Source organism: Calypte anna, chromosome 1, assembly GCF_003957555.1.
Source record: "Calypte anna isolate BGI_N300 chromosome 1, bCalAnn1_v1.p, whole genome shotgun sequence".
In the NCBI taxonomy this organism is placed as follows: Eukaryota; Metazoa; Chordata; class Aves; order Apodiformes; family Trochilidae; genus Calypte; species Calypte anna.
Genome location: NC_044244.1, coordinates 117,628,201 through 117,655,266, shown reverse-complemented (window position 1 = coordinate 117,655,266; position 27,066 = coordinate 117,628,201). Strand labels below are relative to the sequence as shown.

Genomic DNA, 27,066 nt, shown 5'->3' with positions numbered 1-27,066 from the left:
GGTGCATGCTAGTGAACTTCGAGCTGTCTGGATGATAACTAGGGTGCAGTGCCTGATCTCCAGCAGCTGCTTATCAACCACCTCTACCAGTGCCAGCAAATGGGAAGAGTGGTGGACCTGGGGTCATCTGCTAGGCTGAATGTCAGCTTCTGGAGGTGCCCATGTTGTGTGCATGTATATATTCTACTGACCAGTTTCTAATGGAGAGGGGGAACTGGGCTGTGCCAGCTCTGCCATTGAAGTTCACTTCAGCATCTTGTGTAGGTGTCTGCTTGTGTGATGTGTGTATACGTGTGTGTTTGTGTGCATGTGTGTGTCTGTGCACACCCGCCTATTGGTACAATTTGGCCTGGCTGCTGGCTGAACCTGGTGCACAGAGCTGCGGCATCTTATTTATCTGGTTACTGGATTCAGCTGCCTCAAGCACAGACATTAAGAATCCCAGAAGAGGTCATGTTTCTGAAGTAATGGCAAGAAAATAGCTATCTAACACAAATTGTTATGAATATTAAAACACTTGCTAATAGATAGTAATTCATCCATGAAATATGTGACAAAAAAATTTAATCAAAACATGAATTTACAGGTTCTCTTTGTTCTTTCCTAATCTGTGGGGAAAATTATGACAGAAATAGATTTTAGAAACAAATATATAGAAGAGAAAATGTGGTACACAAATGACAGTATAGGTTAATATTTCTTTTCAGAAGAAGTTTATTTATTCATTCAATTCTCTACCAATTGTGCAAATTGATGTCAGGGATTTGAGCCATAGTGTAATTATAAACTGAACTAAACTGTGTTATACAGCTATTCCTATATTTAGACAGTGGAGAACTTGGGGGTGATGCTAGGACACAAGGAATGGCAGATGATTAAGCTGGCAGCACCAGCCCAGCTGGAAGCTGTGTCCTGCTACAGACGGAAGCAGCCAGACGTCAAAGCAGAGATTCTGAATTTCTGACAAATAAAGTGGACTTTTCTGTGAGAACAGTACCAAGAAATGGTACGTGAGATGTCTCTCCTAGTGTCCCTCACATATCAGTGCTGAAAGGCACTGTACAAAGGCACTGACATGTACAGCCTGGGACAATGTCCAAGTGAAAAACAAGAGCCAGCAACTTTCAATTATCTGAAATGTATTTGGACTTGTTCAGTTTACCTTTCACATTTGAGACATGAATTAGAATGTGCAAAGCAAAACTCATTTTTGTCAAACTAAAATAACTTACATAGGCATGCTTGAATTAGGTACAATTATTCAAAGCTGTCTGTACAGAAATGCTTTCATACATTCAGATTTCCACTGTTCACATAACTTCAGAATTTCATGTCTGGGTGTTCTGGATGATTCATGCTTCTGAGGATGAGAGGCAGCTGAAACCTTGAAAACTAAAACAAGAAGTGAAATGCATAGTTATGGTGTCTGGCACCTGTCTGTGCATTATCCTCATACCTTTCTATTAACTGGGGCAGCTGAAGCCTCTGGAACCTTCTCATTTTCACCCCAGAGTTATTTACCTGCTGACTGATGATAGTATGAGACAAAAAAATACCATGGTTTCATGTATTTGAAACTTGAGGTTCTGCTCAATTCTCAAACTCATCATGGCTTTGGGCCAGGCACTGGAGACGGAAGCCTGGCATTGACAGGAGTGAAGGTGCACAGCTGGTTTTTACATTACATTAAGAAGAACAGGAAAATAGGAGTGAATTTTTGGGGGGATACTGCAGAAGAAGGGAATTACTAGTTCTTTAACATGGAGTCTCAACTCAATTGTGCTTTAAACAAAAAGTGCTTGCAACACAAAGTGTGCCTCCCTGGCTGTCCTAGCCACACCAATAAATTACTTTGAAATGATCCTTGAATAATATTTATGTGAAAAGGCTCACTGTGCTCTGTTTCTTCTCTGTGAAGTTTCTTGTTTTGCTTATTTGTTTGTTTGTTTGGGGGTTGTTGTGTTGTTTTTTTCTTTTTTTAATGCTTGTAGTCTTGGAGACCATGGACAGGCATGCAGAGAGGTATCGATCGCAGTTTCAGGAGGCACTCCATGGGGCACCAGTTTCTCCTGGTGTCAGTGTGAGAAGAAACAGTGATGTGCTTTCTCTTTGGCAAAAGAGTTGCTACGGTTTTGACTACTGAGAGTATCTTGAAGCTTGCATTTCTACCATTTCCTTTGAATGCCTGTACATAAAGATGGCTTTTGTTACATATAAGGGCAGACAGGCAGACTGGAAAGAAGCTCCGAGGGCTGGACTGAGGGCTACTGCTTTCAGCAATGGGCAGAGCAGGGAGCTGGGATAGGGGAAATAGCTTATTTGCCTACATTTGGCTTCAGTGATGCTGCTGATATGAAGATCTTATGAATATAGTTTGAGTTCTGGTTTCTGTTTCCTGAGTTTCCATGATTATGATCTTCAGCAACAATCTGAAGCAGATTAGGATACTGTTTTAGAGGTCAAAATTAGCATGAATGAAAAATATTTATCATGTTGATACAGATCACACCAAGGCAGTTTTGGAAACTATTTTGTGGTAAAGCTGTTTTTGCGAACACAGAAAAAATAGCTAATAGATATATTTCCCGTATACTTTTATGGTCCTTGGATGAAAGACAAAACTAATTTGTATTATGTTTGTTTATCAGTATGTTTCTTCTAATCCGACTCTCTTTTCAGCATGTAAATTTCTTATTTGGGAATTCAGGGATTCCTCTGAGATATTCAAGAATTTCATCCAATTCTCGGACTTTTCTGAAGTTTTGCTTTGATAGTAGGGTAAGCATTGCCTACCCTACAAAAATACTGACTTTTTGCAGAAACTTAATTCTTGCACTTGAGTTCTAGTTGAATCTGCAAACAGTGATTCTCCTATATTCATCTGTGTGAAGTAATACTACTTCTTCCTTCTAATTCTGCTTGTGATGAAGAATGATTTCTGAATCGTTATTTCTTCATAGGAAATGAATTGTATAAGAATAAAACTGTTTCTTAAGAAATGTAGGAGTCACAGGTACTGGAATTATTTACTTTTTAAATTGCGAGACATAATGCATTTTCATTTGAGAATTTCTAGAAGTTTGGAGAAGTGGCATAAATATGCTAGGAAGCACTAAGCCTTGAAGCATTAACCTAATAAATACGATATTTTTTTTTATTTTTAGTGTCAGTTTTCAAAGCCTATCATGCTTACTTCCATTTTTACTGAGTAGATTTGGGACAGAGCTATGGAGAGAATTTCAAAGGAATCATATTCATGTGCAAATGTACTTCTTCTAGTCTCTATAACAAATATTATAATTCTTGGATATCCCTGCCCATATCTAACTTTAATGAGTTACTCTAATAATGGGACATGAGAAATTTCTTTTCAGAGGAACACATTCATGCAGACATAACCTGAGATAAATGTCCTATCATTCAGGAACAAAGGATATTTTTTTATGCAGCTGGTAAACAGCTGAACAGAAGAATCTTACTTAGCATTTGAGTCTGAATGATAAGATCTGTCCTTCTGTACCTCCAGATGAGTACTGTTGGTTGTTACACTTGTGCTAATTTATCAGGCAAAGAGAGGAAACAAGGGAGAAGCCATTCAGCATCTTTGTTTCCAATAATGCTTTCAGATTTGGTACTATAAAAGAAGGTGGATTGCATTTGCAAAAGGGATGTTTAGGTGGTAAAGATGTTCCAATATTGGATGACCGTCTGAGTCATCAGGATGTAGTAATACTTGGTTGCTTTTGAACACAGAACCTTGCATAGGCACAGCTGCTCAGCCACGCGCTATTGCACCACATGGTAGACAGAATTTTAAGAGCCTCTGAATTCAATAAGTAAGCGTTTTTTTCTGCTCATTCTCATCCCAACTTTATTTTTTTTTTCTGTCACTTTTATATAATTCCTCAAGAAAGGTGTTTTCCTTTGAAAGTTCCCCTCTACCCCCTGCCAGTAAAAAAAACCAAACAAGCCTAGAAACCAGATATTCCATGAGCAACAATCTATGCAGCTTTACAGAGGAGAACCTGAGGGTCCTGGTGGAAAAAATTGTTGAACATGAGCCAGCAATGTACTGTTACAGCAAAGAAGGATAATGACAACCTGGGCTGCATTAGGCAGATCAAGGGAGATGATCCTTCCTCTCTAATCAGCACGGATGAGACCACACGTAGAGTACTGTGTCCAATTCTGCACTTCCCTCTATAAGACAGACATGGATAGACTGGAGACAGTCCAAATGAAGACATGCAGAAGTCATCAAGGCATTTAAGCACAGGCTCAGAGAGCTGGAACTGTTGAGAGAGAAGGCTCAGGGAGGATCTTGTAACTTCAAGTATCTGAAGGGAGAGTGCGAAGAGGATGGATCCTGGCTCATTTTGGTGTTGCTGGGTCACAAAACCAGAGGCAAAATGAGCACTAACTGAGACACAAAAATTCCAGCCTGAACATGAGGAAACAGTTTTAGGGTGACCAAGCCACGGCAAAAGGCTGTTGAGGGATTTTATGGAGTCTCCATACTTGGCCATATTCAAAAGCTGTCTGGACACATTCCTGGGCAATCAGCTTTAGGTGGCCTTGCTTGAGCCAGAGGGTTCTACCAGGTGGCCTCTGGAGGTCCCTTCCAACCTCAAACATTTCCTTATTCTGTGATTCTATAAATGAAAGGAATTTGAGGGATAATAAAACTGTTAACTTGTCATTTTTGAAAGAAGCCATAGTACTGCATTTCGTCTATTCTGCCATATGGTGCTAAAGTAAGGTATAAAATTTACTTTTCTTCATGATCACTGATTCCCCAGAAAAACCAAGTACCATCATCTCCTAAATTATGAGGAGATGTTCTTCCCAAAGGCATTTCATGCTAAGGTATTATCTCCCTGCTGCAGTTTGTGGAAAGCTAAAGGGATTTTCACTTCTAAAGGTATACTAGCACAGGGGAACATACATTGATCTGCTGGAGAAAAAAACATTTAGTATCATTCTGTCACATCTCCATTTTTACATTTCATGACTCACTCACCTAAAACTTCTTCACTGACTGAAGTGAGTTGACTGAAATGAGTAGCTAATTTAGCACTACATTTGTAAAGAGCACTAAAATACTAAAGATACAATTAAATTCAGACTAGTGGCAATCCATTTTGTATTCACCTATGTACCCTGCGCAGAACCACGATTTTTTAATTTGTTCCCACCCTTTTAATAATCTTTAATATTTTTACCTGCAATCCATATGTAGATGTTATTCTCTGAAGGAATTAACATAGCAAATATTTTAATTGAGAGTTTTTTTAAAAATTGGGTCTTACTTGAAGTGAATAACATAAACTTATGTATATGGTAAGTTTTTAAATCAAATATTCTCTCTGATTAGTTTTACATTTAACGGAATCACTAATATATCACTGATTTATACACATGTATATGATGCCGAATTTTGCCCCAAAAGGCAAGAATAAACTGCCTCAAAGACTTGGTTTGAGTCAAACAGGCAGGAGGTATTTTATTAACGACGCGCGTCGGAGAAATCGCAAAGGGATTTCTGAATTCCCGTGACAAATGCAAGCCTTTTTATACATTTTGATTACAAAATTACATCATAGTACATACATAATCATACATATGTATATAGAGGCGTGGTATAGGCGGGGCGTAGGGCGGGGCCTTTCTTTTGAGGAGCATCTTGGTGGTCGTTCCGGTTGCCTTCATCATTGGCAGGGGGCGTCCCGTGAGTCTTCCTCCTTTAAACTTTTGAACTCCTTCCTAATTTGGGCAATCTCCGATGTACTTGGCTTGGCCCCCATAGCTTGGCAGAGGCCTTTGGGTCAAGCCGACCTTGTTGGCTCTGAAATGCGCTGAGCTCTATCACTGCCTGTTCCTATCTCTCTTCCCTGCCATTGTGTTCCATTCCTTAACCAATTTATTGCTCTATGTGGTTTCCTAAACGCTGAGCTTTCTCCAGATGCTCTATATCCTATGCTTTAACCCATTATCTCTTGAAAGTAACTGTTTTAGGGGCTTCATATATATATGTAAAGATGCATAGTCTGTATGAATATATGATTTTAGAATATGGAAGTTTTATTTTAAACTTGCTTGAAAGATAGCTTTAATAAATTTAATATTTCTATATGTTAAGAATACAGAGTTACACCGTAGGAATATTTAGATATTCCTGTAAGAGTATGGATTTTTTTTTTTTTTTTTTTTTTTTTTAATTTATCTGAAAGAAAGCTTTAATTCTAGAGAAAATATTCTCTGGAGAATTCAGCTGACTTTATGCAACTGTGTCTTCCATGGAATTGCTAATACAACTCTTTAATTAAGATTATTGTCATTATTTTGTTCAAGTATTTTGTACTATGAAAGTGAGGTTTTATTAATAAGTGGAAATCAGTGTCAGATTGATTCCAGCACTCACAAAGGGATAAGTTTTACTTAGATTACGGAGACCATACAGAAAATTCAATAACATAAAAGTGTTCACATATGTATTTTTTTTTCTAGATTACTAACAAAAGAATCGGTAATGTAATATAAGGGTAAGAAAATTGAATTCCATTTCTAAATGCTGATTTGTATTTCATTTTCATTGTCCAGAACAATGACTAAAGGCTTTTCACATCAGTCAGTAGCCCTCTCTAACACATGGAAAGTGTTATTTTAAAGCAGATAGGGTTTGTATTTTGGCATTCTCTTTTGGCACCACTGGAGAGGAGAAAGGGAAAATTGGGGTTGCTGCATGGACCGTTCATGTGAGAAGAAGATGAAACGGGAAAATATTGTTTCCAAGGATGGAAGTGGGCACTAAAAATGAAGGAGATTTTCTGGTGTGACTATTTCAAACATATTGAAACAAGTATTTTGCAGAGCACTGATATTCAAATAGTCCTGGAGGCTCATGTACAGTGGCTTATTTCATAGTATCAAGCAGATAATTAAGTGACCCTTGAGGGAAGGAATTGGTACTTATGTAACTCAATTGAGGTCAAAAGCAGTTTTCAAACTGGGTTGGCCCTCTAGGGTGTGGAAGAAAGAGATAATTTCTTAGACACACAAGAAAATTTCAGCCAGCTTCTGTCCATCTGCCTCTACTTTTCTTTGTTCCACCACTCCTGCAGCACTGCTCCCTATTTGCAGCTCTGTTAGCTCTGGAAATTTTGTGGAAAAAGCACTCTGGGACTTCAGCTCCCAGAGCCAGAGTGTGTGGGAGCCAGCCATCTCAGAGTTTGGAGGAAAAAAACCCAACAAAAAACCAGAAACAAACCACCACAACAAAACAACAAAAAGGAGAGCCTTGCATTAAAAGTTTGAAAAGTGCTACCTGAACAAATGGTCCAGGAGCCACAGACTGATGAGAGAGCATCAGACACCCCCCCACCAAAGGCAGAAAGTCTCTCTGCAGTAAGGAACACTGGTCTTCCCTCACCAAGCAGCCCAAAACCGCAGGTGTTCTCTCCATCTTTCAGACATCTGAGTAACTCTGGCAGAAGATACTTGAACTGAAAATGGACCTTACTGTGTCTACAAAACCATGAAAAAAACTAATTTGTGAAGTCAACAAGTTTTCCTCCTAAAGGAGATAGACTGCTTATAGAAAGTGAAAATTGATATCAGTGTTAATTTTTTGTTCTAAAACTTAAAATGCTGTCAAAAAATAATTTCTCAGAATTTGTGTTTAATGTCCAGTTTAGGAAGAGTTGGAAATAAATTTACTTTATCAGTTAAGCTTACATGATGAGAAGAAACAAAGAGATTTTCTTCCTTGCTGTTTGCTCTCCAGTTTACCCTGGTAATTACTAACCCATAACTAAGTACAAACAACTGAGCTCTATTAAAGCAAAGCTTGTAATTTTTCTATGAATGCCACTGAAACGGGAAAAAAAAAATTAAAAAAAAAAATCATGACATGAACTGAAAGAACATATCTGCTCCATTTCCAGTTAACTTTCTGATTAGTTATCATGTTTAATAGACCCTGCAAAAATCCAGTGGAAATACCTTGGAAAAACTCAGTGTCATGACAGGCTATATACTACAAATATTACATCCCCTGAAAATGAAGGAGAAATAAAGGGTATGCAGAGGAATACAAAGACTTATATCTGCTCTCACAAGTGAAAAACATTGTTAGAGAGTCTTATCTGCATTCACAGGTAAGAATGTTGTACTGGAATTCATAGAATCATAGAATCATAGAATTGGCTGGGTTGGAAGGGACCTCAGAGGTCATCGAGTCCAACCCTTTTACCACCGATGCAGTTGCTAGACCATGGCACTGAGTGCCACATCCAGTCTCTTTTGAAATATCTCCAGGGATGGAGAATCCACCACTTCAGTGGGCGGCCCATTCCAATGCCGGATCACTCTCTCCATAAAGAAATTCTTTCTAATATCTAACCTAAATTTCCCCTGGCACAACTTAAGACCTCTTGTCTTGTTGAAAGTCGTCTGGCAAAAGAGACCAACCCCCCCCTGGCTACACCCTCCTTTCAGGGAGTTGTAGAGAGCAATGAGGTCTCCCCTGAGCCTCCACTTCTCCAGGCTGAACACCCCCAGCTCCCTCAGCCTCTCCTCATAGGGTCTGTGCTCGAGTCCCTTCACCAGCTTAGTTGCCCTCCTTTGGACCTGCTCCAGGACCTTGATATCCTTCCTGAACTGAGGGGACCAGAACTGGACACAGGACTCAAGGTGTGGCCTCACCAGGGCTGAGTATAGTGGCAGAATCACTTCCTTGGACCTCCTGGCGACGCTGTTCCGGATACAGGCCAGGATGCCATTGGCTTTCTTGGCCACCTGGGCACATTGCTGGCTCATGTTCAGCTTCCTGTACACCTTCCTTAGAACTGCTGAAAGATGTGCCTGATGATCAATGCCAGAATAAACAGAGGTCTGTTTTCCCTGTTTATGGGTTCTTTGACTGCTGCCTTTGTGCACTTGGTGAAGAACTTACCCTGAAAACCTTTCATGAGAGGAACTGCTTCCTCACTCAAAAGCAAGTGGGCTGCACTCTACAAAATGAAACAGAACAGTAGTTGGGTTAAAATTCCCTCTTCAGGGAAGTGGTGCAGACTTATTAGATATTACGAAAAAATTCTTCACCAAAAGAGTGGTGAAGCACTGGAACAGGTTGCCTATGAACGTGGTGGAGTCACCATCTCTGAAGGTATTAAAAAAATGGGTAGATGTGGTGCTTTCGGAGATGATTTAGTGGTTAAGGTGGTGTAGGACTGAAGGTCCTTTCCAACCATGAAGATTCTGTGTTTGATTCTAAATGGATTTGTTTTAAATAAAGATCCCCCAACAGCTTCTTGCTTCCTGTTATTTGTACTTAGTATGTTTTAGACCCGTTTTGTTTTTTGTTTTTTTTTTTACAGTGTCTTTTACTGTTTTAGTGCCCTGTCCATTGATTAAAAAGGTTAAATGAAAATAGTAAATGAAATGGTTAAATAAATAGTTCACTTGTATGCAGGAGAAGATTCATTTCTGAACATTTGTGTCTGGAGAGACTAAGGAGGAATTAAATGACTAGCTTGTCAGCTCTTCTTATTAGCCTGTTAAGAAAACAAAAACAAAACAAACAACGAACAAAGCCAAAACCAAAACAAACATACCCCCCACACACACACAATCACAGGCAAAGAACCAAAAAAAATAATTCCCCCCAAAGTACCATGTAGAAGGTGAGTTCAAGCAGAGTTAGATTAGCCAATACAGGTTGCCATTTTTCCAAAGCAATCACATCATTTAATAATGATGAGATTAATATATAATAACTGATTGAGAATAGATAATATGTGAGATTAGACATCATGGGTGAAAAAATCTTTTTTAAATATTAAGATTCTTGGTTTCTGACTCTCCCTGTCCCACTGGTTCTTGACTACTACAACAGAAGTAAGTAAATCACCATATGGTCAGTATTGCTGCTTTAAGCTCTTTTGAAAGTATTGGTCATACACAAGGGTACCAAGTCAGATACAATTAGAGTTAGGGTACACTTGTGTATGCATGGTAAAGTTATTAATAAGACTGTAGCATTTGAATTTATCTAAATGCAGGTGAAATAGATCTGTTACGGCTTTAAATATAGATACATTCAGCAACACGGTAGTTATCATGTCTCAGTGGTAATTAATGGAACAAGAACTGTTAGTGGTGTATTATTAACAGTTGTTAGTATTCTGTGATAATTGTCTTCCTTATCTATTTGTATCAAAAATGAAATGATGTTAGTTTAGATTAATTGTTCTTACTTCTATTCCTAGACACAGAAATAAGCAACTTGGTTTAGTTTCTAGTGTATTAACTAATATTAAACTTTGGATACTATTCTGACTGGGAGACCTCTTGCAATTTTGTCACTTCGTTTGCTTTAGCTTGTTTTTATATAGCACTTATGCTGGCTTTTAATTTTTTATGTGCTACATGTTTATTATACACAAAGGTGGATATAACACTAGGAATTAAAATACATGCATCTTTTTCTAATTTCCTAATGTAATCACTTGTATTTTCATGTTGTACAGATGCAATGACACTTCTGTATAGTATTAAGTGATAAAATGTTGGGCTGTGTACAGTATTATTTTTTTTTAAATCAGGATTTAACATATATAAAAACTACCAAGCTTTTAGTGTTACTGCCTATGAATATCATATAAAGATTCACAATTTGGACCACATTGGAACCTAAAAGGAGAAAAACTGTTTGGACCATTTACTTTCAAATTGAATGTAACATTGAGTTTTCATTGGCTTATAAATTTTCCTTGAACTCACAACACAGGTTTGCTTATTTCTTTGCTTGTTTGATCTGGTGCTTCCAGCAAGAGACGTTCTGAAAATGTTCTTAATCTGATACATGAACGTTTTTTACTTTCTGCAGTATATGCATGCTTGCTGGAGGGTTCTACTACCTCATGTTCTCTGCTAGCTGAGGGTTTCCACATCTTCTGTATTCATCATGCTCCAGCTGTCACCAGCAAACTCATCTTCTTTTCAGTCGCACCTGGGGACTGTTTAATTTTCTTTTTCGTTTTTGGTTTTATGAGCCCATAATTGTTTTATGACCAATTTCCATTGCTCATATTGTTTATGTTGTTCTGGCTTTTATTTAATTTTTTTTGAGTTTTGTTTCATCCCAGCAGCCTTGGTTTCCATGAAGCTTACAAGCTGAATAAAACTGACAGTGCAGTCAGTATTTAGGGTTACAATAAGAAAGTCCATGTCACTGTGGACACCCAGAAGTCTAAGTTATTTTGATGATATTTTGGGGTCTTTAGATAAAATTCTGTTAGGGAACTCCGCTGATAAAGTGTCCACCAAAATGTTTCATTACCTTGGATCTGACACTTTGGAACATAATTACCTTAAAATTCAATTTCTGCTTCTGCTGAAGGAGGTTTATATCCATATAACTCAAATTGCTGACATGCACAGCCTAGATTCATTAAGTACTAACATCTTCTTCAAACAATGAGTTTAAACATTCTGAGGTATCTCCAGAATACCTCTCTTCTTAAGGAACAGGAAGCCTAAGCTGCATCTGGAAAAGGATGCTGTTGCGGTGGAGACTTGGATGTGTCTCAGAAGGAATTCCAGCTCTGGCACTTGGCATTGCCACTGTTGCAGAACAGAGCTCTTCATAGACCAAAATATAAACCAAGTTTTTGGCCAAGTTGCTCTGAATACTGAGGGAAGACAAAAAAAACATATATGACTATTCTGGTTAGCTTTCATTTTCAGAGAATGGGATGATGGGTTTTGGTCTTTGGTTTTGGCTTTTTTTCCTCTCCAAGTTCATTCAATAATCTAAAAATCATTGTATTCAGTAATATGAACATAACATAACCCTCAAACACATAGAAAGGTATAAAAGAGGGATTAATTTGCAAGTTAAATCAACAGTTGCTCTCTTTGTATTTGTGTTGTTCCCTGTAATTCAACAGCAGTGTCTTCTCATCTAGATAATGTATTTTTGACCCTCAGAGCTTGATAGACTGTATTTCCAAGGGATAGGTATCTCAAAAACACAGAAAAAGAATATTACCAATTTGGAAAAACTGACGTAGGAAAATTTTGGTGATGATCTCAAAGCCATATAATAAAGAAATATTCTAAGGAGCACCTTAATAGAGGAATAATACAATGTACAACAGTAAAAGTGTGTTCTTTAAAATACTGAAAGATTTAAAATTGCTTTTTGAGGTAATAAAGCAAAAGTGATACATATTGAGTGGATACGTTATTTGCTTTGCATAAAGTTTAAACAACTTAATTTGCTTTGTACAGTCAGATTCTTGACTGAGGTAATAAATTATAATTATATATCTAGTTTTGCTATAAGGAAGTAATTATGAAGGTTCTTTCTTTACTAGCCCGTTAATTAGCTGGATAGGTAAGGGTCATTCCATTCCAGAATTTTTATTTCTAAGAATATTCCCTAATTTGACAGTTACTTATATATAATCCTTTATAGTTTACATTTTCTCTAGAAAATTGAACTATAAAGTTCTTTAAATAAAGTTCCTTTTATGCTCTTACAATTTGTTCACAAGCACTTCTGTCCCTTTTCTCAAACAGGAAAAGGAAACAGATATTAAGAAATCTAAAGAGAAGGAGAAAACGTAGCCATCTTGAGATAATGCTATGTGCAACACAAACAAGACTGCATTAAATCAGCAGTCAGCTTACAGTCTGTGAATGGAAACAAGAAAATTAATGTTTCCTCAGTGCTCTCTGCAGGATCTTCTTTCCACAGATCAGGGGTCAAATGCATTTACAAAACAGTGGGGAAGAAATCTTGCATTGTCACAGTGTGTTCCTGGGAAGTACTCCACTTTACACACTCATTTGCTGCCCACTTAGAAACTCAAATGCAAAAAAAAAAAAAAAAAAAAATAAAAAGAAAAACAAAATCATTTCAAGTAATTTTGCCTTTGAGGCTAATTAAAGTACATTGTGAAATGTGGGAACGAAGACAGTGTTTACTTAGATATGATGCCTGGCTTATCAACAGCAGCAGAAGCAGCAAGAAGTTGAGGAGAGAGCCCAAGCTAATAAAGACTGTAGGTAATGCAGAAGCAACATTTTGGCCTGGAAGTATGGGTATTGAAGGCTAAGGTACACAAGTTAGCAGTCCATTAGGTTAAATATCCTTCGTTCTATAACTGGATGGCTCACAAGATTCAGTGTTTGTCTGTGGTTTTCCAACAAGATCTGCTCAGCCCCATGAGATGTCACAGTGACATCAGTCAGCAAGCTGGTTGTCTTGTTTCACTGGTAAATACGTAGAGCTTGTATTGCATATTTGCTTTAGGGGAAATTATCCTCAAATACACAATAAGGACAGTAAAGTTAGAAGGAGTTTGACACAAAGGAGAGATAAACCTTTTGTCACAGACTAAGAAAAATACCTTCTAAACATTGCAGTTAATGGCTGAGAAGAGTAAAATTACCATGAATTACTATAAAATTCAAAAAACCCACAATGTCTGATCTTTTGCTTGGGATGAAAATAATGACATAAACCAATGTATTGTACATTGGCATTTTATTTCTTTTTTTCCATATTGGACTTCTATTTCTATTTCTATTACATTGCAGAAACTCAACTTACTGTATGAAAGTGTCCATTTCGCTGACGGTGGGTGAAAATGACACAGGACTCTGCTACAATTCAAAGATGAAATATTTTGAAAAAGCCGAACTTAGCAAAACCAAGGAAATCTCATGCCCTGAAATTGAGGATTTTTTATTTCCATTTAGGGAGCCTGAAATTCTGTGGTATAAGGTAAGGAATGCAAAATATTTTCACCTTCAAAAACATATCCTTCAATGTTCTGATGATTTTCATGATCTAAATATGGGATGAAGCTTGGATTGTTTTCAGATTTGTTAAGAACAGGCAACAGAATCAAGGACAGAAAAGAATGAACTAAGTGACAAAGATCAGTATACTTCCTTTACTAAATTTTAGAGCTATTGTTTTCTTAATATCCATTCATGGATTTCAAAGAAATGACACCGACACCTTTCTCCTAACAAGAGGGCTAAAAAGAAATGTGTTACTGGTCTGGCCTGGTTTGATATGCCCAGGCAAAGCCACATGAGCTGCTTATGTAGCAACTGAGCGTGCTCTACCAGGCTAAAGACTGGGTTTTAAAAACCGAGACATAAAATCTATTTGGGAAAATATCAATAGGCTAGCTATGCATGCTGTTATCTGAATGAATTATTTAATTTTGTGGCATAAAATGCAGCAAACCCTTGGTCTTTACATGTTAGCTTTTACTTGCAACCATCAGTGTTTTCATTGTTATTATTAATAACTTTATTTCAGTATTGTGTACTGATTTCTGAATTTTTAATGAAGGGCCAAACTCTTAAAAATAATGCTGCCTGTGGGCACCTCACTAGAGGTTCAATGAAGAGCAGCCTGAGTTCTGGGTTCCTTATTGTCTGCAGGAAATACTCAGTACTTCAGTACTGTAATGCTCATATTTTTAAGTCCCCAAACAGTTCAGTAAATCTGAAATGTAGTTTAACTGTATTTTTCTCTACACAGACACATTTGTATATATAGGAAGTCCTAATTTAACTTTTCTATTATGCACTCTAATTTTTTTTAAAACTTTAATTTTCCTGATTACATAAATGTATTTAAATATGGTAGACACAAGTCTATGCAATCTAATAAATAAATTAAACCTATGGCCTAGAAGGATTCTGATCGACTTAACTGGCAGTATGTCTAAGATGGGAGATAAGCTATCAATTATTTGCTTATACTTATCTTGCATTTTCTGTTTGTAATACAATATGTAACCAAAGTTTTATCAAATTTAAAACTGTGACTGGCTTCTTAAACAGGGGCTCAAAAGACTGGCTTCTTAAAGTCATTAATGGCATTTGTGTGAATGAGCTCAAACAACTTACACTTGAAAATTCTTTAAAAAGTCTGAATTCATAAACAATTATTAGGCTAAGGTAATAAAGTAAAATATTTTGTGACAATTCATCAAAAGACATTTTTCTTATGAAAAGCAGCAATAATTTTTTTCTAACACCTTATGAATATACTGGCTTGCAATACCAATAATTAAAAAACATGGAAACACTAAAAATCTTAAAATCTATTTCAAATATTACCAGGTTAATTAGGTAAAAGTAAATTATTTATTTTAAGGGCTAAGAAACATGCATGCAAAATGGATATTCTCTATTAGAGCATAAAAAGTAATGTTTAGGTGCTAAAAATGGAAATGCTAACAGATTTTCATAGGTTGAAAACACACTTGCTAAGATTTCAGAGATTCTAAAAGGTTTTTAGAAAGAACTATATAGCTTAATCTCACTTGTGTTTCTCATAATTTTTTGTTTCTCTGCTTTTTAAAAGTATATTTTTATTTTAAAATAATGTAAATTGAAAAAATTAAATAAATAAAGCAAACAAAAAACCCAAAACAACCAAACAAAAATTGTCCCCTGCAATGTGTAGCTGCTGGTAATGTAAGTCGTGGATCAGATATAACTGTGATGGCAAATAAGTACCAGAACCTCTTCACAAACTAATGTCAAAAGCAAACTAACTCCTTTTTCTTGTCACAGGGCAGATATTAAGTCAGCTGTTTAAATACTATAGTCTTTTTTTTTTTTTTCCTTTAATCAATACTTAACTGGATATTTAGTGTATGTAAAGCTCATAATAGCCTAAGCTCTTGCCTAGCCTTCTTGACAGGGAGAAGCAGTCAAAAGTGTTCCAATTGAAGTGTAAGAACTGAAGTGTTATATTATCTTTAAACAGGAATGCAAGGCAAAGACGTGGAGATCAAGCATTGTTTTTAAAAAGGACACACTTGTAATTCGGGAAGTTAGAGAGGATGACATTGGAAATTACACTTGTGAGTTAAAATATGGATTCTTTGTTGTCAGAAGAACGACGGAATTAACAGTTACAGGTAATTACAGGCTCTTGCTGTCTCTTATGCTTAGAAAAAACATTCAGTGTTGTGATTTGAGTTGTGTGTATTGGAGTCTTTATACCTACACAAACCACTTTTGCACAAAGCTTTTCTGTGTGCCTAGATAAGAGCAGCTGATACACTAAAGCTATCCTGGATACCTCATAGCAGTACATGTAACATTGTGAACAAGCCTGAGTTTTCATCTATTTCCAAAGCTTGTGGGTATGTCTTGGTTTTGAATGGAAAAGGTGGAAAAGAAATAGGTAGCTTCAGCAAGCACTACCTCTAACAGAAAAGAAGATTATTAAGCCTATCTTACTTTTTCATGTGGTTAAGTGCCTTGGGACATAAGAACAGCTGTAGCTACAACCCAAAAGGAGTGGCTCTAGCACAGCTTGGCCACTGCAGTTGGGTGACACAGATGTAATGGGCTGTGTTCTGACAGCACATGGTTGAAGCAGAGTAGCATTCTTCCTCTGCTTTTTATAGTTTATAGTTCAAGAACTTCCTATCTCAACTGTCATGTAACTTGTTTACCAATTAACCTAGTCTGATTATTTTTTTAATCCATTTATTCTAGGCTTCAAAACCATTTTGAAGTACCAAGTGCCAAAGAGTAATTATGTAATATAAATAAACTATAATTAAGCAAAGAGCAATTGAAGAAGATGCATTTACTATATAACCTGCATTTTAAACTTTCATTTCAATATGACACAGGGCTTTCCTGGCAAACTGAAGGTAAACTATTTTCATATTGAAAAAGTAGCTTTAAATGCAGATTGTATTAAATGTAAAGATGTTTACATATGCAAGTTCTTGGACCTTTGAAGTACCAAATAAATGGAGACACAAAGCTTAAAGTTATGTGGCCTTGTCTTAGGCAGCAAAGAGGAACAAGACAAGGCCACATAACTTTTGCTGAGACAATTTATGTCATGCATGAGGTTGAAGTGTAACAGTTTCCTTTTAGGGTGAAAAGTTTGTTTCCTGTTTTGATGTATCTTATTGTCACTCCATATTATCAGAAATTATAGTGAATCATGGTTTGTAATTTTCTTCCAACAGACTGATTTGAAAATCATATTGTTTAGGTTGCTTTGAATAATTCAAGTATTTAATCATATTTATTTAGGCTCAATATCCAGGATCTGTTAATAATTTTTCTTTTTTAAGGAATTGATTTATTTAGACAGTACAGAGAGGCAATTACTGTCCAGTGATTAACTTCATAATAAACATCCATATACTCTGTTTGACTCTCATATGAAGAAAGAAGGGATAGCATCTTCAAGAATTTGATATGTAGCAGAAGGAGGTTGTTGATTTTCTTCTGCAATATATGATGGATAGATTGGAAGAGTACATGTTCCCTTAGTCCTCAGGTGATCCCTCCTGTCCCTGTGGCTGGTGCTCCACTGAGTAGCAGTATTTCAAACAGACTCAGACTGACAGAAAGGAGAATTAAAAAAAAAAAATAAAATAATGGAACTAGAGGTATGTTGCTATTTGTAGTAGTAGTTTAAAAAATGAAATTCGTCACTAGTAATATAGGTAGGAGTTCAGTATTTAATGTTTAACTAGATAGAGATAGAAACAGACTTGGCTGATTTTGATGTGCCAAAAATGAATAAATTCATATTCCATCTCTGCAGACCCTGAAAGATGTAGGGACAACCTACAAATTAGTAAGCCCCTTGGGCAGCATGGTAGTTTTTCATACCAGTTTCATACTATGTGACTAAACAGAACAAGCATTTACTCATAGTACTACTAATTGTATACTGCATCCATGTTCATGATGTGACAAGACTTTTTATCAGTTCTTTATAGGATGATATTCACTCGTTAGGTGCCTATTTTATACTTTCTCTGTGAACTGGAAAACTGAGTTGCCCTGGACTAACATTGAGGAATATATAGAATAAATGGACAGGTAGAAGGGACTGTTTGTTTGCTTTTAAAAAGAAATTAAACTTTAAAGAGGAACTGAGAAATAAATGTTGCAAATGTCAAGTTAAAATTAGAAAATTAATTTGATAGTTGATTGCTTTATGGTACTAATGAAAACATAATGGAAACAAAGGAGTTATATAATTTTCTGTTGTACAGTCTCCAATATGTCTCCTGGCAGTATTAAAAATTATGGTGGTTGTGTGAACGATTGCAAAGAACAAATTCCATCAATAAATCCCAGATCTACATGAAGTGAGAATTTTTTTTCCTGAAACATTTGAAATTTCTCTGCCAAACATTCTTCTTAATTAGAAGAAACAATTTCAAATATATGAGTAACATTACTATTTTGTCTTGGACTCTTCAGAATACATATGAAGATGTAATGTGTTAACTCACAATGTGCTTATCAAAATGGGACTTAAGAAAAATAAATCTCTATCCTTAAATAAATCCTTAAATAAAATGAAAGATTTTACTAATCTTTAGTATTGCTTTCTGTGGCAATGATGGGTCTCCCACTACCACACATCTATTGTTAGAAAAAACAGTCACATTTTTTTCCATTGTCTGTATGCTGTGCTTCCATGTATGTGATTAAGCAGCATTGGAATGTTGACTGTCTACCTTTGTTTCCTGGAATATGCTATCTTTCCTCTAGAAACACAAAAAACCCACCTCTGCTGCTGGAAATCCATGAGCCATATGTTATATATGCATGCATCAGTGGTATTCTATAAAAGCTGAAGATTTGCCTTTTTGCACTATTACCATTGCCTAGTAAGAAATCAAATGGTTAATTATTTTGCTAAGAAACTATGGGCATGTGATTGACCTGGTAGGATTCAGTGCAGTAAGCAGAGAGTAGAACTGGGTTAAAGCATCGTTCTTGCCCTTACTTCCACCTAGGAGAGGCAAGGAGAAACAGAAGTTACACAATCATCATGATACTCTCCATTTACATAAAACTTTCTTCCTCCTTTGGCTCTCCAAAACGCAGATAGGATTCAACATGATAAAAATAAAAAAGTATTATGATTTCAGTGGATAGAAAATCTCTGAAAAGATCTCTGAAAAGTTTTTTACTGGAAAGTTTTCCTTGGATTGGAAAATACGTTTGGGCTCAGGCAGTCATTTGTTCAAACATCACAATGTCATTTATTTAAAGAGGCTTTTTTGCAAATGGCAATGTAGGTGTTCAATAAATTAAATCAAAAGAAAAAGTGAGTCTCCTGGTAATTATCCTTTGTTGAATTTGTGGGATAGGAGAGATGCTAAACCTTTGTCTCACAGATTTCTTGTGTTACTTTATGCAAATACTATATCTGTTCTTTGTTTCAAATACACACAAGTTTGAAACTCCAGTTCTAGTCATGGACACCAAAGACCTATCTAAATTATAATGACAGACCCATTCTCAGGTTGCATACATGAAAAACTACATATGAAGAGTGTATTCTGTAAATATGTTGAAAGTACACTGACATTCAGAGTTTTTAAGGTGGGAATGTGTTGCTCTCAATAAAAAAGGAAGAAAACACAGATCTTGTTGGAGAAGAAAAGATGTGATGTCTTCAGACAATGTGATAAAGGATAGAAAAAGTTTACTTTATAAACTGTTGTAAAATGGTCTCTTTCTAGAATTATGGAACAGTCCACATAAGAATTAGAGTAGATGGTAGAACATATTCACAAGAGTTTGTTGGAAGAAGAGGGCCATAAGGAAAAACGATTGTAATATTGTACATTAAGTAGGAGCTGCTGTATTACTGAATCAGGCAGGGTGAGCCAGCTGTGACACTGATGGGGTGTGACAACAGCCTGGCCTCCTCACCTCCCTGTGCAGCTCTGGGAGATCATTAACTTCAGGATCCCCTTTACTTTTTCACACAATGCACTTTGGCAGCCTTCCTGTTGTCTATAAAGAAACTTTATTTGCTATTGCAGATTATTTTCAATATTGATGTTGTTTATGCTTGTTGTGATAAAGCCAGTGCTTCACACCCATACACCTCATAGTGGGCTATATAATGGCTTGTATTCTGCTGATAAAAAATGATAAAAATGATAGAAAGTTGCTCTACTTTAGCTGAAATTGCAAGCAGTGAATGCTACCTTAGGTGCACCTGTAAAGTGACAGTGACATTTAGTGCTCACATTTTTGGTTTTATGAAAAGAATCTTCTTAATGTCAGCAACATTACACTAACATTTATAAGTAATACACAACATTTTCAAATGTTAGGTACCTATTCTCTACCAAGAATAAGTATATACTTTAATTTTCTACCGGAATATGATTTCTTCTTAGAATACGGATGTGTAGTTTTAATTAGGATAATTTTTTGTGCTTTGATTCTAATGCTTAGAAGATCTGTGTCTCACATTGAAAATATCATCTAAGTGATATAAATCAATTTCTTTACTGAGATCTAACATAGAAATTATCTGCTTTTCAAAATACAACCTATGCATTGATTATTCGAGCTTGTAACTAATGAAAATATTCACATAAATGGGATAATTGGTAGGTTTTGGTTACTGGTTATGTAATTACACATTCTAAAAATTTCTGCAATGTACAAAAACATTTGTAGACATTTATACCTTCAGATTGGTCAAATTAGCATTTTTCTTTCTTTTTTATGTGGAATTTTGATTAAGTCATTCCTGCTTTCTGTGGCATACTTAATTAAATGTACATTCAGACTTGGGAAAGAATCAGATTTTAACAACATAGTATTATTGTAGTTATAGTGCACAACATGGGTGAAAAATATTTTCCAGCAGGGATTTCTGCTAATTAAACATTAGATTTTACAATATTCTTTTTACTACTTATATTAACAAGATATTTGTATGCTCACTGCAGTATCAAATAATTTTCCATGACGAATATCATAAAGCAGACATATTCCATCAGTCTTGCAGTTGAAGCATTACTTATTCAGCTCTTCCATGACTTCTTCAGTTTTAAATACTAAAGTATTTTTTATTTCTGTTTAAAGTGAGAAGCCCTTGCTTCCTCAAGCCTTTCCTTAAGGATAATCTTTACTGTATTTGTTGATTTGTCCTCTTAAAGTTCCCGTGAAAACAACTGAATCTTTAGCACTCCTAAAATTAATTTGAATTCATACAAGTTGCTTCTTATTAATATTTAGTCTGCTTGGTTTCAAATATTTCTGCAATAATATTGAAAGTGCTCATTTATTCTTTTTTGTGTGCTACCAATTAGTTTTTTCACCTTTAGATTTTTAAGCAAAAAAATGAATATAATTTGTCTGTTTCACTTTTATACAGTAGGTGACTCAGTGTTGCTTTAAGACTGAGACTTGTCAAATAAGCTTGCTCTCTTTTGCTTTCTGACAGAAGTAGTCTGCATTAGCACAGTAGAAAATCTTAAATTACTAGATTTCTTCATAAGGATTTTTCATATGTATCATATGTATTTTTAGTGCTGAAAAGTTCTCCGTGAAAATAAATAGTATGAAGAAATTACTATAATCAAATTGTATACCTAGCCTGACATCTCAATACATGTGCATCTTATATCCGCAGCCTGTCACTGTATTTTAAAAACCAAAACAGAACCAAAAACCCAGGAACTTGGAAGGTATTAGTCCGCTTTAAGTGGTCTGTATTCTAACTGTGTAAGACAAAATGTACACCTCTTTTTCTGAAAAATGTTAGCTCTTTCCAGTTCTGCTGCTCTTTCTTCTGCAGTACATCGGAATGTAAAAAGGTGCTGTAATAAGCATGTACCTATTTATTTTTAGCAGGTGCTAAGTGAGAAAAATATTAAAGAACAAAGGTAGTTTTCCCCCAAGCATTTAGAGCTTGAGAACAGACTCTGCTTGGTTTCTACAGTTAATAACAGGGATGAACGATTTTGAATGCACCCAGCCCCTCCTTGCTTCAGCTGATCCTAGTAATTATCAGATCTGATGCTCATTCGTTTTGTTCATCATGGATTTAATTCAACTCCAGAACATATTCAGATAGAAATTCTATTTACCATTATTCTGTGCAAAGACTAATAAAATATAAAGCAAATAATAGACTCATTATGAAAGCAGTAGATTCAAAATACCAACCTAGCATTTTTATAATATGTAAAATCCTGTAGGTTTAACAAAATCATGGTTTAGGAGTAGGTTGGAGAAGGTTTTTCTCATTAAAAATGAGCTATTCTCTTTTATAGTTCAGGCATTTTTGGATGGCTGAAAGTAAGGGCTTAAATTAATCTCCTGTGTGCATTTGAGTAATAATAATCAGAATGTTATGCTGAAATTTGATTAAAACATTCTCTATAAATGGTCGTTTAACACATTAATTGTAAATGAGTTTAGTATGTATTTCATTTCCAAGTATTTGCAAGTAATGACATGAAGTATATGTTATAGGTTCAAATTATGAATTAGAAAAATAACTTCTGAATTTAGAAGAAGAACCAGTGCAGGAGTTTAAGGGAGACACTCCCTGCTGGTGACCTTCTGAGATTTCTGCCTTTAGAAAGGCCAAATTATGGTGTTTGCAAAGCCAGATTTAATAATTGAAGATTATTCCTATCTGTGGTCACTATCTAGAGAAACTTTTCTAGATAGTAAAAGACAGTTGGGAGGTCACAGTTTAGAAGGCAATCTCTCAGTGGGCTGAAGGAGTTGTTGAGTTTCCTCTGCCTAAAATTACATCTGATTAATAACTTGTTCCTTTTAGGTGATAGATTTATATGCTTATCATTCTGGATGAATTCCTAATTCATGCATAATATACCTTCTATAACATTCTGTACTTCTGTTGATATATTTTTCTGTTATTTATCACAAATTGCTCCAGGGCATGGCCACTATTGATGACTTATTTTAGTAATGCTTTTTATACCATATATTGTGCCTCCCTTATTATAAATTAGATCCTCCTCTCTGCTTGATTATATATCTTCAGAAGAGAAATGATTAATCTGTTGTGGGGTTTTGTGTGGATGAGGTAAAAATGGAACACTGGTTATAAAAACCATGAGAAGCATAAAAACCATAACGTAAAGTTTTCTGTTTAGTATGTTAGTTTCAGTATGAACAAGCTTATTTTAATCATTATTTTTTACCGTTTGTCATGCCCGTTGATACCTCTTCTTGCCTGATACAAATGGAAATAATACGTATGACTGGGGAAAATTACTTGAGCAGATGCTATGAAACAATGTGATTGACAGTGCAGTAATGGCTTCTGATGGAGTTCTGTACATTTGGACATCTTGTTTTCAGTAGGAGAAATTTTCATATTCCCTGAAGATTTCCACTTAAATGAGACATTATGTAACAAGAACAGTGTGTTGCTCTGTATACTTTTATTAAAATGATTACATTTATTTCCATCTATAGTGTTGCTAGTAGGAACCTGATGAATTTTACTGTATTAGAATTTTTTTTGCTTTGCTACAGATTTTTTAAAAAATGGGGCTTTGTGTGTAAAGTTAAAAACAAATGTAAGAAAATAATAAGACCAAACAGGTTTGTTTTTTTACAAAATTTGGGGGAAATGTCATTTCTTAGTGTGACTGAAGTTTTTTTTTTGTGTGAGTCAATTTGCTTTTCTGAGTCATATCAGAATATTGAAATACAAACATTCTGAGTAGATGTTGTTGCCATGGTGCTCCTTCCCATTGTTTCAATTTAGTGCTAAGGTGAGCACCATTCTACAGAGAAGGAGAGAAGGAAACTGTAGACAAAAACCATTTGTATCAAACTCTTAGTGACTACCAAAGACATAAAAGAATCACAAACCCTTGATTTCTGAAAATGTTACAAAAATGAAATAAATCTGTTCTTAGTGCACCCAAGATGCTTGTTAGGCAACCTTTTAAAATCTAGTTAAATGACATCCAGTGTTAATGTTTCTTATTATTGGTATGGAATCAGAAGACTTCATTTTACATTTCCCCAGAGTATGCTAAATCCAACAATATTGTCCTAACCAAGCACTTATAATTTCCCTAGGTTTTCTATGAAAGCTTTAGGTGATTTATATGACCTGTGGAGTCTTCCAGAATAGTATTTTAATAAACTAGAATATAAAATGAACACGTATGATTTTATATGGACATTGTGTTTCTTCCATCCTTAAAAACAACCTGCACATGTCCTTAAAAACATTCTGCATCCAATTATACTAACTGGATCATTAGCTTTAAGATGGAAAGCAATTTTCTGTTGTTTTTAATATCTTTCAGTCAGCTTAGTCAAATTATTAACTCAGAGTTTCTAAATTAAATCATATGTTAGTACATATGTTCAGCAAGAAACTGAAGAATGCTTGTATTTGAAAACACAGCCATTGTTATTACAGGCAGACAAACTTTGGTTAAAGAAGAAGAAACATATTTTTTTTATGCAATGTTACCTGCTTGAGTACATCATTAAGAGCATAGTGTTTATGTAGAAAGTATCTGAGATGTATTTCCCTATATCTTAAATAGTATCCATGTCTTGAGATGAACTCAAATATTATCCTCTGCCCTTCATCCCCCAAAGAAAAGAAGGCATCAGATTTTTTTTCATGTTGTTGCCTCACAGTATTAATTAACCATTTAAAATACTGTAGAATTTAAACAAAGGGAGAACAGTGCATATCTCATTCAAGAAACAAGTTTTACTTGGAATTCTTTTACAAGTTTGAAAAAACCTTGGTTTCTTTGAGATATCTGGCAGTTTGCCCATTGACTTAACAGAGCCTATATTTCATCTTTTGACTATTTTGTTTAGAAATATCAGAACTCTGACCAATTTTAAAGGTGAAATGAGACTTTAAAAAAAAACCAAATAAGCCTGAAAAACACCTTGATGTTTTATTGTTTATTCTCTTATGCATATTTTTTCAATTATTTAATCAATTACTTTTTAAAAAGTTTTAAAAATACCTTTATCATGTTTTAGTAACAGGACAAAAAGCATGATAGCTGTACAGTAACCATCCAAATCAGAATGAAAAGTCTTCAGGGCCAAGTGCTGGGTCGTGCACTTTGGCCACAACAACCCATGGGGAGCTCCAGGCTGGGGACAGAGTGGTTGGAGAGCAGCCAGACAGAAAGGGACCTGGGAGTCTGGATTGACAGGAAGCTGAACATGAGCCAGCAGTGTGCCCAGGTAGCCAAGAAGGCCAATGGCATCCTGGCCTGTATCCAGAACAGCGTCACCAGCAGGTCCAAGGAAGTGATTCTGCCCCTATACTCAGCCCTGGTGAGGCCACACCTCGAGTCCTGTGTCCAGTTCTGGGCCCCTCAGTTCAGGAAGGATATCGAGGTCCTGGAGCAGGTCCAAAGGAGGGCAACCAGGCTGGTGAAGGGACTCAAGCACAGACCCTATGAGGAGAGGCTGAGGGAGCTGGGGCTGTTCAGCCTGGAGAAGAGGAGGCTCAGGGGAGACCTCATCGCTCTCTACAACTCCCTGAAAGGAGGGTGTAGCCAGGGGGGGGTTGGTCTCTTTTCCAAGGCAACTCTCAGCAAGACAAGAGGGCATGGTCTCAAGTTGTGCCAGGGGAGGTTTAGGTTAGACATAAGAAAGAATTTCTTTACCGAGAGGGTGATCAAGCATTGGAATGGGCTGCCCCGGGAAGTAGTGGATTCTCCATCCCTGGAGATATTTAAAAAGAGACTGGATGTGGCACTTAGTGCCATGGTCTGGTAACCACAATAGTAGTGGATCAAGGGTTGGACTTGATGATCTCAGAGGTCCCTTCCAAGCCAGCCAATTCTATGATTTTTTTGCCATAGAAAGGCGGAATAAGCCCTCTATGGAGTCAACACAGCAAAGTTCTTCTCAAGTTGTGGGAGGTTTGTTTACAGAGTATATGATTTATTGCATGTTTTCCTCTAGAGGTAAGATTTGTCTCACCTGACCTTTACAGCTAAAGCCATCTTCAGGTGAAGTAGCTGTTCTTGATAGCAATTCCAAGGCATGACTTATCTCCTAATGCCAATGTGCAAAACATGTGAATTGTATTGTACAAAGTCTCACTTCCATCTCCTGACTACCAAAGAAGCTTTAGGTGAGAAGCTCTAATATGTATTTCTAATAAAGATATTTAAATTATTTGACTCCTACTTTAAAGTTTCACATTTGTTATATTGATAATCTTTGGAAATTTTAAGTTTGCTCTATGTAATCACTGTTATAAAAGTGATTTTATATCTGCCCAAAAACTACCAGCATTTTTAGGCAGACAAGAACAAATCTGTATCAGAAATGCTCTTTGTGTTTTAGACTGAGGTGTGCAGCTGAAAAAATAAACCATCTTTTGGGTGCAACATGCTCTTTTCAGATATTAGGGGTTCAATATGGTTTAATAAAATATATTGCTTTTACTTTGTTTTTATAAGCTGTTATGTCCACTTTTTTTTTTCAGTATTTAGGTTTTGTTAGTATGGAATAATAGCATGCATTCTTTAAGCTAGCTGAATTATTTCAGGAAAGACATAGATGTGCTGGAGCATGTCCAGAGAAGGGCCACGAGGAGAGGCTGGAGCACCTCTCCTATGAAGACAGACTGAGAGAGTTGGGGTGACTCAGTCTGGAAAAGTAGAGGCTCCAGGGAGATTTTATTGTAGCCTTTCAATATCTGTATCTGAAGGGGCCTACAAGAAAGCTGGTGAGGGATTTTTAGGATGTCAGGTAGTGATAGGACTAGGAGGAATGGATTCAAACCAGATGTTAGGAAGAAGTTCTTCATCATGAGGGTGGTGAGACACCACAGAGGTGGTGGATGCTCCATCCCTGAAAGTGTTCAAGGCCAGGCTGGACAGGGCTCTGAGCAACCCTATCTAGGGGGGTGTGTCCCTGCCCATGGCAGGGGGGTTGGAACTAGATTATCTTAAAGGTGCCTTTCCAAACCTGAAAATTCTATGATTCTATGAATTGTACAAAGGAAGTTTAGGGGTTTTCATTAAAACAGTATAGTTTTGAATAGTTTTGGCAGGTGGAATAAACTACTTAACATGTAATACAGATTGTACCCTTTTCAATTCCATGCTTTCTTTGAAAGTAATGACTGTGGTTATAAGACAGCTTTTATATTTCACTATCCTGAATACAACTCAAACTAAACAAAAAGAGAATTGAATCCTTTCTGAAAACAAAGATTTGGTTTGG

At 36.1% G+C, this 27,066-nt stretch overlaps 1 protein-coding gene across 1 annotated transcript in view; it reads left to right on the top strand.

The window, feature by feature from the left end:
• Nucleotides 1–27,066, top strand: part of IL1RAPL1 (interleukin 1 receptor accessory protein like 1) — a 574,062-nt gene that overhangs the window by 310,073 nt on the left and 236,923 nt on the right. Inside the window, exons 3-4 of the mRNA XM_030459987.1 lie at nucleotides 13,609–13,795; nucleotides 15,809–15,962. Of these exons, the coding sequence (XP_030315847.1) occupies nucleotides 13,609–13,795; nucleotides 15,809–15,962 (341 nt within the window). The remainder of the gene's footprint in view (nucleotides 1–13,608; nucleotides 13,796–15,808; nucleotides 15,963–27,066) is intronic.